Source organism: Babylonia areolata, chromosome 27 (genome assembly GCF_041734735.1).
Source record: "Babylonia areolata isolate BAREFJ2019XMU chromosome 27, ASM4173473v1, whole genome shotgun sequence".
NCBI lineage: Eukaryota > Metazoa > Mollusca > Gastropoda > Neogastropoda > Buccinidae > Babylonia > Babylonia areolata.
Window position 1 is genome coordinate 36,836,113 of NC_134902.1, and position 13,916 is coordinate 36,850,028.

The 13,916-nt window shown below is 42.0% G+C and overlaps 1 protein-coding gene across 13 annotated transcripts in view; it reads right to left on the bottom strand.

The window, feature by feature from the left end:
* Positions 1-679: 679 nt before the first annotated feature.
* LOC143301364 (uncharacterized) overlaps positions 680-13,916 on the bottom strand; it is a 33,085-nt gene continuing 19,848 nt past the window's right edge. For all 13 annotated transcript variants that reach the window (XM_076615600.1, XM_076615595.1, XM_076615598.1 and 10 more), the window contains 6 exons: positions 9,369-9,587; positions 8,218-8,258; positions 7,378-7,410; positions 5,858-5,894; positions 4,826-5,040; positions 680-1,951 (listed from right to left, as the gene is read on the bottom strand). In XM_076615600.1, coding sequence (XP_076471715.1) covers positions 4,879-5,040; positions 5,858-5,894; positions 7,378-7,410; positions 8,218-8,258; positions 9,369-9,587 — 492 coding nt within the window. In that variant the 3' untranslated portion in view covers positions 680-1,951; positions 4,826-4,878. The remainder of the gene's footprint in view (positions 1,952-4,825; positions 5,041-5,857; positions 5,895-7,377; positions 7,411-8,217; positions 8,259-9,368; positions 9,588-13,916) is intronic.

Below are 13,916 nucleotides of genomic sequence, written 5' to 3' on the forward strand. Positions count from 1 at the left end.
TTCAGCATTCACACCTGCAGTGTTGGCCCGGAAATTTGACCAGTGCTCACAAAGACGCATCTGGAGGTGACTGACACTCAACAGTGGCAAAATTCTGTAGAAAAATCCATTTCGATAGGAAAAACAAATAAAACTGCACACAGGAAAAAATACCAAACAAAATGGGTGGTGCTGTAGTGTAGCGACACGCTCTCCCTGGAGAGAGCAGCCTGAATTTATCACAGAGAAATCTGTTGTGATAAAACGAAATACAAAATACAAATATCTGTGATAAGGCTCAAAGCCACTCCTACAACTATCAGTTTGTGACATTAACCACTTCTTTATGGCAGGATGCATTGTGTGTGTCATCATTATCATCTCACCCTCAACTCTAAGAAGAGTCATTAGGGCGCAGCACAGAACTGTTCAAATTCCTCAAGGACTGTCGGGTGTTTGTCAAGGGCTAGGACTCTGCCCGTGGTTTTCCTGTCCATTCTGCAGTGTTGTTTGTCCATCTTTTTTTTCTTTCTTTCTTCACATACTCCATCTCTCTCCCTCAAGTTTCTTGGAGGATTGTTTCAACAAGGTCATCTTTTTATGACTGTTGTGCAATGTGTGCGTATTTGTGTATGCAAGTAAAAGAATACAGTAAAAATTCAGAATGACTTCCATGGCAAATACAACACAAAAGCCCATATTAGCAAAACCCAAACAGGTTTATTTTATTTTCAGGAAAATAAACATAATCCTTCTGAGCTTGCTAAAAAAAAAAAAAAAAAAAAAAGGAGTACTGATGCTATGTTTTTAATATGTTATTCTTGGGAACATCACACTAATTATCCCATCCTCATTCCAAAATAAAACAACCAGTGACCTCACAATGTACACACAAACAAAAGGACTCTCAAAGATAAGATAATCTATTCGAACATTCAGCCATTTAGAAAAAAAAAATATTACAAAACAAAATAAATGTTTAGTAATAAAGCACTGATCATGGCCAAGACGACGTTGATACAAGACCTACAGCTAAAGACACTGTGTATCAAAGTTGTCACCAAGAAAAGACCTACATGTGTTAAAAGTGATCCATCACTGCATGCTTTAGTTGGGTTCCCCTTCACACATCAGTCCATGCTCTGGAACCCTCAACCGGCCGAGCCTGTGCGTCTTTCTGAAGCTGTCCTGATTCACCCCCATTTAAATCAGCACAACCCCAGGGAAGACCCCAGTGAGTTACTCCCCCTCAGCGGCTCACAGCTGGCGAGGCAGCGGCCATCATCTCTCACAGGTCCAGAGCACTGGCAGTCAGAGAAGTGAAAGGAGGATCCCAACTATTCTCTCTGAATGGAAGACCACTCCCACTCCCAAGTATTACTCAACTTCATTCCAACAAAATGGTTTGAGCAACTGGGTTTGGGTGATAATAAAAGTGGACCGAAACAAAAAAACAACAAACTTGGTATCAAAAAGCACAAAAAGAAAACCCTCAAAGGAATCGAAGGAAAAGAAAGAACCAAAAAGGGATCACTTCAAAAGCAGCCATTCCTCAAAATGTTGCCAATTTAAAACTGAGGTGACCAGGAAAAAAAAACTGTGGTTTCTTCTGCTGAGCACAACAAAAAATAAAAATCTAACTGTTCATTCTCAGGGTCTGCTGTATGGGTCGTTTGAATTCATCTTCTTTTTTCCGCCGCTTTCTCTTCCATACAGCTTGTACAAAGTTCGATTTAATCCTGATACGTTTTTCTTGCCTCACAGGTGATGGTCTGAAGTGAACCACAAGTCGATCCTCTGTCAAAAACTGCCCTGCCAGATACCAGTATGCGTGTGATTAGATTCTGTCCAATGAGAGCTAGGTGGAGGAAGAAATATGTTAAAGCGGCGTCCATTGGACGAATCGTTGAGGCTGGAAACTGCCGAAGCCAATCGTTACAGGTAGTTCGAGGGAAAGGTGACCAATAATGATCTGCAACACACAGAGTATGGTTTTAAGATACATGTGTGTGGCCGGGTTACACACACACACACAGACACACAAATACAAAGACACACTCACACAGTAATGTGTAAATACATCCTGCACAACCTCAACTAGCACAGTTCATGTATTATAATTTATAATACGCACTCCTACATTCAGTTTGGTTGGTTTTACCCTTTTGTTGTTTATCTATAAACCTTTATGTATGATTTTCATGACAACTGAACCTGATTCTGATTCACACAGAAACACACACATAGCCATACATATATTTGTATTCGTATTTCTTTTTATCACAACAGATTTCTCTGTGTGAAATTCAGGCTGCTCTCCCCAGGGAGAGCGCGTCGCTGCACTATAGTGCCACCCATTTTTTTGTTGTTTTTTTTCCTGCGTGCAGTTTTATTTGTTTTTCTCTATGGAAGTGGATTTTTCTACAGCATTTTGCCAGGAACAACCCTTTTATTGCCGTGGGTTCTTTTACATGCACTAAGTGCATGCTGCATATGGGACCTCGGTTTATCGTCTCAATATGAACGACTAGCGTCCAGACCACCACTCAAGGTCTTGTGGAGGGGGAGAAAATATCGGCGGATGAGCCGTGATTTGAACCAGCACGCTCAGATTCTCTCGCTTCCTAAGCGGACGCATTACCTCTAGGCTATCACTCCACTGCACACACACACGCAAGCACATGTTTGCACACACACACACGCACACGCACACACTGTGTGGTGATTGTCATGCCAAGAGTATGCTTTAAAAGCCTGATAGCATGTTGGGTTAATGTGAATAGCAGGCATCTGCCTTTAAATTTTTTGGTTTTTGTTTTGTTTTCATTCTTTTTTTATATAACAGATGTGGTGCAGTGGTATATGGATCAGTCTGCATGCTCTGCCACCTTGAAACTGACACGGTCAACACAAGACCAGTATATGTATATATATACATACACACACACACACAGACTACACAGTAACGACATGCACAAGGGCAGACAACCTACAGTGCACATTCACACACACACACTACACAGTAACATGACACACACAAGGGCAGAGCACTCACAGTATACACACACACACACAAAGTGACACAGTAACATGACACACACAAGGGCAGAGAACTCACAGTATATACACACACACACACACAAAGTGACACAGTAACATGATACACACAAGGGCAGAGAACTCACAGTACACACACACACAAAGTGACACAGTAACATGACACACACAAGGGCAGAGAACTCACAGTACACACACACACAAAGTGACACAGTAACATGACACACACAAGGGCAGAGAACACACAGTACACACACACACAAAGTGACACAGTAACATGACACACACAAGGGCAGAGAACTCACAGTACACACACACACAAAGTGACACAGTAACATGACACACACAAGGGCAGAGAACTCACAGTACACACACACAAAGTGACACAGTAACATGACACACACAAGGGCAGAGAACTCACAGTACACACACACACACAAAGTGACACAGTAACATGACACACACAAGGGCAGAGAACTCACAGCACACACACACACAAAGTGACACAGTAACATGACATGCACAAGGGCAGAGAACTCACAGTACACACACACACAAAGTGACACAGTAACATGACACACACAAGGGCAGAGAACTCACAGTACACACACACACACAAAGTGACACAGTAACATGACACACACAAGGGCAGAGAACTCACAGCACACACACACACACAAAGTGACACAGTAACATGACATGCACAAGGGCAGAGAACTCACAGTACACACACACAAAGGGACACAGTAACATGACATGCACAAGGGCAGAGAACTCAAAGCACACACACACACATGACAGTAACATGACATGCACAAGGGCAGAGAACTCAAAGCACACACACACACAGATGACAGTAACATGACATGCACAAGGGCAGACAACTTACAGTGCACATTCACACACAAGACAGCAACATGACATGCACAAGGGCAGACAACTTACAGTGCACATTCACACACTAGACAGTAACATGACACACACAAGGGCAGACAACTTACAGTGCACATTCATACACTAGACAGTAACATGACATGCACAAGGGCAGACAACGTACAGTGCACATTCATACACATGACAGTAACATGACATGCACAAGGGCAGAGAACTCAAAGCACACACACACACGACAGTAACATGACATGCACAAGGGCAGACAACTTACAGTGCACATTCACACACCAGACAGTAACATGACATGCACAAGGGCAGACAACTTACAGTGCACATTCATACACTAGACAGTAACATGACATGCACAAGGGCAGACAACTTACAGTGCACATTCACACACTAGACAGTAACATGACATGCACAAGGGCAGACAACTTACAGTGCACATTCATACACTAGACAGTAACATGACATGCACAAGGGCAGACAACTTACAGTGCACATTCATACACTAGACAGTAACATGACATGCACAAGGGCAGAGAACTTACAGTGCACATTCACACACTAGACAGTAACATGACATGCACAAGGGCAGACAACTTACAGTGCACATTCATACACTAGACAGTAACATGACATGCACAAGGGCAGACAACTTACAGTGCACATTCATACACTAGACAGTAACATGACATGCACAAGGGCAGACAACTTACAGTGCACATTCATACACTAGACAGCAACATGACATGCACAAGGGCAGACAACTTACAGTGCACATTCATACACTAGACAGTAACATGACATGCACAAGGGCAGACAACTTACAGTGCACATTCACACACTAGACAGTAACATGACATGCACAAGGGCAGACAACCAACTAACTCACAGTGAAAGCTGCGGGGAACTACGGAGAGGAGGGCCATGCCGGGAGGTGGTCGTCTACTCCTCCTCGCCCTCACCCCCCTCCTGTTCCCCGCCCCCGACGTGCTGGATTTCCGGCGCCGGTGGTTCCTTGGCCAGCTCTTCGAAAAGGTCTTTCCGCTGAACGTACGTGCGGTGGTCCGTGTGCCGCTCGTACTTGCTGCAGAGCTGAATTTTAGGCTGCAGGGGACAAAACAGGGGGAGGGTGAATCATGGGAACTGAGAACAGGTGCCACAAACATCGGCAAAAGGGTGAAGATGGGAGCCTGCTGCTTCGTATACTCATATTCGTGAGACTCCCAAGCTTAGTGACATCAGAAACAAACAGCATCTGTTGTTGTTATTGTGATGATGATTATGATGATGGTGGTGATGATTATCACACACACATACTCACACACATGTGCATACACACGTATACAAAAACACCCAGAGAAACACACACGCACAAAGAAACATCTTCCCCATACAGAGGTACTCACACAAGTACATGAATATACACACAGACTCACATACACCACACACACATGCATATATATACACAAACTCTCACACTTAACATACAGACGCACATACGCACAAACACTCACACTAAACACAAAACTAAATGCTTTTAAAACTAAATATAGCAAAAACGTGACATACCACTATGGAGGACAACTCCCAATTACGTATGTACTCTTTGAATGTCAGGCCTTAAGGCCCTCTTTGCCTAGATTTTCAGAAATATTGTTTGACGATGTTGTTGATAATGTTGTACTGTTAAAAATTTCTGAAAGTTTACTTCCCAGTCCAGTTCAACATTTGATTTAATTAAGTTTACAATCAACTTTGTTCTAGGTTTTCGACTCCCTTGTACGAGGACCTTTTTTTTCCTGTCAAGAATCACAGTATGTAGACAGGTGTTAAACACACACACACACTCTCTCTCTCCACCAACACACACATACTCATAAATGCACACCTTCACCCACACAAAGTATGACAACAGACTTACCGGAGCACCGGTAAACTTGTCTGCCAGACGGTCAAAGCTGAAACAAGACATAAATGTGTTTTTTCCCCGTTGTTTTGTTTGTTTGTCGTTTGGAGGTGGGGGGGGTTCAAAACAGAATTATCAATGGAAATGAACAGTCCATGGTTTTTTTTGTTGTTGTTGTTGTTTTTTTTGTCGTTGTTTTTATACCTTCAAATAGCGGTTGGGTTGTGGGGTGTGTGTGGGTGAACAACAATTAACCACCTGCCCAGTAAAGTTGATTAAGCTGAGAGACAGACAGACAGACAGAGAGAGATAGAGACAGAGAGAGACACACACACACACAGAAACAGAGACAGAGACACACACACACACACACACACAGAGACACAGAGAAAGAGACAGACAGAGAGAGAGAGAGAGAGAGATACAAAAAGAGATAAAGAGAGAGACAAAAACACAGAGAGACGAACAGACAGACAGACAGAGAGAGAGAGAAAACTCAGACCTAGTTGACATCAAGGTCAGCTGCCTGTCTGCAAAGCAGGCACATTGTACATACATTTCAGACACACACACAGCCACAAACACAGGGGAAAAATGACCAAAACCATGGACATTATATGTGACAAAATGGTAAGCCAACCAAGAAAGAGAAACACCCGCAGGTGCTGGGGAGGGCATTCCCAAAATAACTGAGAGACAGAGCCATACACACACACACTCTCGCCAACAATGTATTTCAGTGCATGCGTATTAGATGACTGTTTATTTGTGATAGTGGATGCGAAAATCATGGATAATGGTCAAAATTCACAAAATGATATTATTCTTTTATCTGAAAGTAGAGAGAATTCTGAATAACACACAGAAAAACAGAATTCAAGTATCTTTATTAGTTTCTGAGATACATGCATTTGAGTCTCGTGATGATCACAAACGTACTTCTGAGAAAATTGGGGCAAACAAGTTCGCTGTTTCCCACTCTTGATCACCAATTCCCAACGGGAAAACATCAAAATAAAGCACTAACACTTTATATTTCTTTATAGTACTTGGAAATTTAATAGAAAAAGAATCATAGAATCTGAATAACCAAAAAACTCAAATTTGATATTTTCACCCCTTGTCACTTTCACAGCGTGGTCGTTAAATTTACTCCAGCGACGTATCCATGATTTTCGCGTGCGGCGTCACATTTCTTTGTTCACTTTCTTCTTTGTTGTGTCTATTAACCCTTCGGGATTTTATGACAATAAGTCAAGTCAAGTCAATTCAAGTCACACACACACACACACACACAGACCAAGACAGTGAGACAGACAGAGACAATGATAACCATTAACAACTGTTCTTTATTTCAGAATGGTGAAAATTACTGAGAACCAGTAATTTTTTCTCTCTCAATTTAGCCAGCAGCTAAGCGAAACAGAGAGGCAGTGAAAGACTGCAAGAAGCAAACAAACAAAAAACATGAAAAAAAAAAAGGGAGAAAATATTACCGGAAAGATGAAGAAGACAAAAAAAAAAAATCTACTTACGATTCGTCAACCTGGACGGTACTTTTTTTCTTCCTGAAACCACACAGACATCATCCATAATCACTGGCTATCACGCAAAGAAACAAAATAAACAACCAAAAATACCAAACAAAAAACCACCACCTACAACAAAAAACGGAAAATTTAAAAAAAAAGAAAAAAAAAGGTGTAATACACAACAATATCTATCAACACTCCTCCCCCCACAACCTCTTAAGAAATTCACAAACGATATAAGTAAAAGAGAAGCAAACTAACAAGAGAATCTTTAAAGAGAAGATACCTAAGATGAGAAGAAAAGTGAAGAAAAGTAGAGAGAGAGAAGAGGGCACAGGGAGGGAGGGCATCAGGGGAGGGGAGGGGGGGGAGGGATGCAGAAAGAGAGAGAGGGGGGATACACAGAGAGAGAGAGGGGGGGGGGACAGGGAGGGAGGGCATCAGGGGAGGGTGGGGGGGGGGGAGGGATGGAGAAAGAGAGAGAGGGGGGATACAGAGAGAGAGAGAGAGAGAGAGGGCACAGGGAGGGGGGGCATCAGGGGAGGGGAGGGGGGATACAGAGAGAGAGAGAGAGAGGGGGGATACAGAGAGAGAGAGAGAGAGGGGGGGCACAGGGAGGGGGGGGAGGGATGGAGAAAGAGAGAGGGGGGATACAGAGAGAGAGAGAGGGGGGGGGGACAGAGAACAGAGATAGAGACAAGATAAGGAGAAGAAAGAGAGAGAGTCAGACAGACAGATAAGCATCTAGCATGCTTTTTTTTTTCCATCCAAAGGAGGGGGAAGGAGAAAGAGGAATGCAGAGAGGAGGAGGAGGAGGAAGGCAGAGGAATAACAATACCCTACCCTTTGTTCATCTGCCTCGCCCTCTCAGCCAGTTCGATCATCTGGAAGAAAAAAAATGAAAAGCAGAATTAGAAAACAAAAAAGTTAACTGACTGCACAAATGTACTTTAAACAAACGACAAGACACACATATGTACATGGTCACATTCACACTCAACGTAATGCTCCTTTTTCTCGAAACGCACACTTCAACAAAACAAAACGTACACTTTAATAAAACATATTCATCTCTTGTGTGCAAGCACACATGTTCTCTCTCTCTTTCTCATCACACATACACATGCATACACACACACACACACACACCAACCCCACACACACTGCATCCATTTTCTCCCACACATCCCCAGACAAACACACACACACACACACATGCACACCTAAATCCCACACATGTACACACACAAAAAGTTTGTTCATTTGCACTGCTGACGTTTGACGTATTGCTCCAGGTCATACTTGTCACCCACCAGACGGCAATCCTCTCACCAACCACCCTACTCCCCACCATCCCCCCCAATCACAGTGTCTGGATAGATCATTTCCTTTTCGGCTTTGGACTGGATGACGGTCCCTATATACACATGGTAATCATCACAACGCCTGAAGGGTCAAACAGCGCTGTTGTTGGCACACAAAGCTAAGAACTGACGTCTCACCTATGTGTTGTCTACGATTCGGCTGGACTCAGCGCTATATAAATATTATTATTATCATTATCACCATTAGTTATTATCACTCAAGAGAACAGAAAAGGCGTATGTGTTGTCTACAACTTGACTGGACTTAGCGCTATACAAATACTACTATAATTATCATTATCATTACTTAAGAGAAACAGAAAAGGCCTATGTGTTGTCTATGACTCGGTGCTGTATAAATACTATTATTATCATTATTATTAATTATTATTACTTTAGAGGACAGAAAAGGCCTACACTTTGATTTGTCTCTGCACAAGATTCAGTGCGATATAAATACTTTCATTATCATTATATATTATTACTTAAGAGAACAGAAAAGGCCTACGCTTTGATTTGTCTATGCACAAAATTCAGCGCTATATAAACACTGTGATCATTATCATTCACTATTACTTAAGAGAAACAGAAAAAGGCCTGTGTGCAGTCTACGACTCGGCTGCGACTCACGTCGTACTGCTGCCGCTTGAAGCGTTGCTCCAGGTCGTACTTGTCGCCCACCAGGCGGCGCATGTGCTCGTACAGCTCGCGAGCCTTCTCCAGCAGCTTGGTGCCGTCCATGCCGTCGATGTTGAGGGGCTGGATGCGCTGCGCCAGGATGGCTTGCTTCTCCTCCTCCAGCTGCTCCTTGGACTTCTGCAGCTCCTCCTTGCTCATGACGCTGTCCAGCTGTACCCGCCCGCCACGAGGGGAGGGATGGGGGGGGTGGGGGGGAGGGGGGGGTGGAGGTTTGGGGGTTTGGAGGGGAAGGGGAGGAAGGAGGACAGAGATTGATTGATTGATTCATTATTAGGCCCTTAGTTCACAATACATCACAGCCATGACAAAAAAATTTGTTACACATACATTGATGGGCACACAGAAAGAGGGAGAACGAGACAGAGAGAGAGACAGAGAGCATGAGGATGTGAACAAATCATTTATTCATTATTAGGTTGTAGTTGACATCACAGCCACAACAAAACTGTACTACAAATATGGGTGGGCACAGAGAGAGAGAAAGAGAGAGAGAGAGAATGTGAACAAGAATCATTTATTCATTATCAGGCCCGTAGCTCACATCACAGCCATGACAAAAACTGTTATACAAACATGGGTGGGCAGAGAAAGAGAGACAGAGAGAGAGAGAGGATGTGATCAAGAATCATTTATTCATTATTAGGTCATAGTTGACATCACAGCCACGACAAAAACTTTTGTACAAACATTGATGGGCAGAGAGAGACAGAGACAGAGAGACAGAGAGGGACAGGAAAGGACATGATCAAGAATCATTTACTCATTATTAGGTCATAGTTGACATCACAGCCATGACAAAAACTTTTGTACAAACATTGGTGGGCACAGAGAGACAGAGACAGAGACAGAGAGGGACAGGAAAGGACGTGAACATGAATCATTTACTCATTATTAGGTCATAGCTGATATCACAGCCATGACAAAAACTTTTGTACAAACACTGATGGGCACAAAGAGACAGAGACAGAGACAGAGAGACAGAGAGGGACAGGAAAGGACGTGAACATGAATCATTTACTCATTATTAGGTCATAGTTGATATCACAGCCACGACAAAAACTTTTGTACAAACATTGATGGGCACAGAGAGAGAGAGACAGAGAGAGAGAGAGGATGTGAACATGAATCATTTACTCATTATTAGGTAAAAGTTCACATCACAGCCATGACAAAACTGTTTTCCATACATGGGTGGGCACAGACTGCCAGAGACAGACAAGAGAGGCTGAGACAGACACAGACAGAGACTGAGAGAAGATGCAAACAAGAATCATTTATTCATCATTAGGCCATAGCCTCTCAAGAAGGGGTGTGCATGGACATACAAGCATATCACAACCATAGCAAAAGTGTTATACATACATGGGTGGACAGAGACAGAGAGAGAGAAAGAGAGAGAGAGAGAGAGAGAGACAGACAGACAGAGAGAGAGACTTCAGGAACAGCAGAGGTCAACCCTATTTTCCAAAGCAGGTAATAAGAATGAACCAAGTGACCACAAACTAGTTAGTCTTACATCTGTGCTATGTAAAACTTGTGAAGGTATTATCAGAGACAGGCTGAATAAGCATTTAATTGAGAATAATCTTTTATCAAATTACCAGTATGGATGGTGGACAGACAGAGAGAGAAGGTGGGGAGGGGGTGTGGGGGGGGGAAGAGGTGATTTTTCCCTTGCTCAGAAGCAGTTCTGACAGATACAAAAGCCAAGTGACTGATACAGCGTAAGGCTTTCAATCTGAGGGTCCCAGGTTCAAATCCCAGTTGTGGCACCTGACGGGTCAAGAGTGGAGATTTGTTTACCTCCCAGGTCAACAGATGTGCACATCTGCCTGTGCCTGAACCCCTTCTCATTGATATACACATTCTGAAGATCATATATGTTTGTTAAAGATCCCCATCTTCCAAGTCAGTGTTTGGTGGGTAATGAAAAGAAGAACATATCCAGCACTCAACATTTGTGTGAAAACACGTTTGTCTGCAACATCTTGGATTTATCATGACTTTCAGTGCCAGTCTCTCTCAGTCCATACAATGTTCAAAATCTTTCCAGAAAGACTGGACATGCTCGCACAGCCACAGGTACTGAAGTACTGTGTCTTCTTTTCCTCTGCTGCAGAAGTTAAAGAATAGTGTCTCCGACTGCTCCAGTATTCTTCAGTATAGTATTTGTGAATAAAATTTCTGTTGTTACTGGTAATTCAGATCTGAAACCATTTCATTTTGATTTCAGAAATTGTCTTTTGTATTACACACACACAAACACACACACACACTATGAAATATTCGTATCAAGAATTTTTCCCCAATTTCTGTACAGATTCGGTTTTACATACCTATGTTTAAAATATTTATGGCAGATCATCTTTTTCTTTTTAAACTGCCTTCTTTTAAATGCTCTTGTTTTTTCATTAAGTTCTTTACTTGTGCACTCCAGACATTTCCTTCTCATGAATGTCTTGACTGTGCTTCTGCAACCCAGTCATGAAGTAATTCAATACATTGCTTAAAATATCCTGGTTTCAAACCAAAGTAATACTCACCAAGAAAAAAACAAACGACCATATCAAACACTGATACCACACACACACACCACTTGGACTTTTAAATTCAAGTTGGTTTCTTTGGAACTGACACTCCTTTGAAGTGACACCACTGGTACTCATTCCATTCACAAGACCGCAAAATGCAAGCAAAGAACATGAATCAAAACCAAATTAGAACAGCGATTGCAATGAAAGGCAATGTCACATCCGCAAAATGCATAACACAGAATGCAGATCAAGCCAAATGAGGACAGAACATGCTGTTTCATTGTCAGCTGTCAAAATGTGCACACTGATCCATATGTGCTACACTACATCTGTTTTAAAAGACAAAAGATTCATAAACTGATGCCTGACCAGTGCATTAACCCAATGTCATGGTCAGGCCTTGAGAGCCTACACTTGGTTTGTATAAAAGAAAAAACCAAAGAATGAACTAATCAAATAAAACAAACTTATTGTCGTATGTTCTGATAGTTTCTCCAGAGCAAGAACACCAGTCTCTTCGGAGGCGTGGGTTCGGATCCCACCGCTGCCACCATGTCGTATGTTCTGATAGTCCTAGTTGTCTAGCTGAGACAGAGACAGCAGTTCCAATGCGTCGTCATGCTTCACTGCTGTCTTGACAACGAGTCTCACGACCGAAGATTGTAAAGGGAGATCACTCCATCCTACACTTATAAATATCAAAATATGATCAAATGAAAGATATATAAAAGGCACAATTAATGACTGACTGAAATAAAATAAGGATAAAAACCAACAACAACAACAAAAAACGGCCATGTCTTCAGGATGACCGTAGAATATGCAATGAAATTCAATGAATCATACCACGACAGCGTAAATCCTAGTGTGCAAGATCAAATCAGATCATTCTGCAGAAGACAAATAAGACAGAAATTCTGTTAATTTAAAAAAAAATTATTTTTTTTTAGATAAATAAAAAGTGGAGAAGGGACAACATTGACCATGATTTTAGTACGGCATACTATGGCAGAGGATGTTAACTGTTGGGAAAACGAAGGGTGAAAAGAAAGAAAGAAAAAAAAGCGTTGAAATGACAAAGTTATATTTAATCACAGAACCCATGGCAATGCTGAACGTGATCACTGCAAAAGCAAAATTCAGACAGGCGAAGGATCAAAATGCATCAAACATTTCTGTTACATACAAAACAGAACTGTACAACTTCAAACCATCCCTCTTTTTTTCTCAACATTTTACCTTTCTTTCAATTAATATTTTAACTACAACCACTATTTTTTCAAATAATTTTTTTTCATAGTGTTGATGCTACTATTACTTCTTTTTTTTTTTGTTAGTGTTGACTTTCTTATATTTATATATTGATATGTGATGTCAAATTCAAAGTTTCTGTTCAGTTAAATTTTGTTTTCCCCGAACACACACTGGGTACTTTACCCTCTCGCTATTTTTCCGGCATGCTGGGGGCGAAGACAAGAAAAATGAAAGTATCAGCACCTGGTGAGCGATGGGTGCAGGTTTTTCTAATCACCCAGCTCAAGAAACATGCAAACCTGACAGCACCTTATTCCCCTTCATGTACGTACACATGAGAAGACCACGTACGCACGCTGAAGGTCCTACAATCTATGCCAACGTGGTGGTGCTTCATGGAAACATTAACCTGACCCGAGAAAACAAAGTATGGCTGCCTACGTGGTGGAGTAAAAATAGTCAAACATGTAAACACACACTTTACAGGGCTAAACAAGGGAGAAAATGATGTGATGAATCTTTGGTAACACCTAACCCCTTACTTCAGTCCACAATGTGGAATTCAAAATACAGAGGGCAAGAAAAAAAACACCCCAAAAAACAACCCACAAAAAACAAAATAAACAATGGACAAAAGTTAGACAACTGGGTTTGGTGCACAAACAAGATGATTTGTAGCCATTCATGGAAA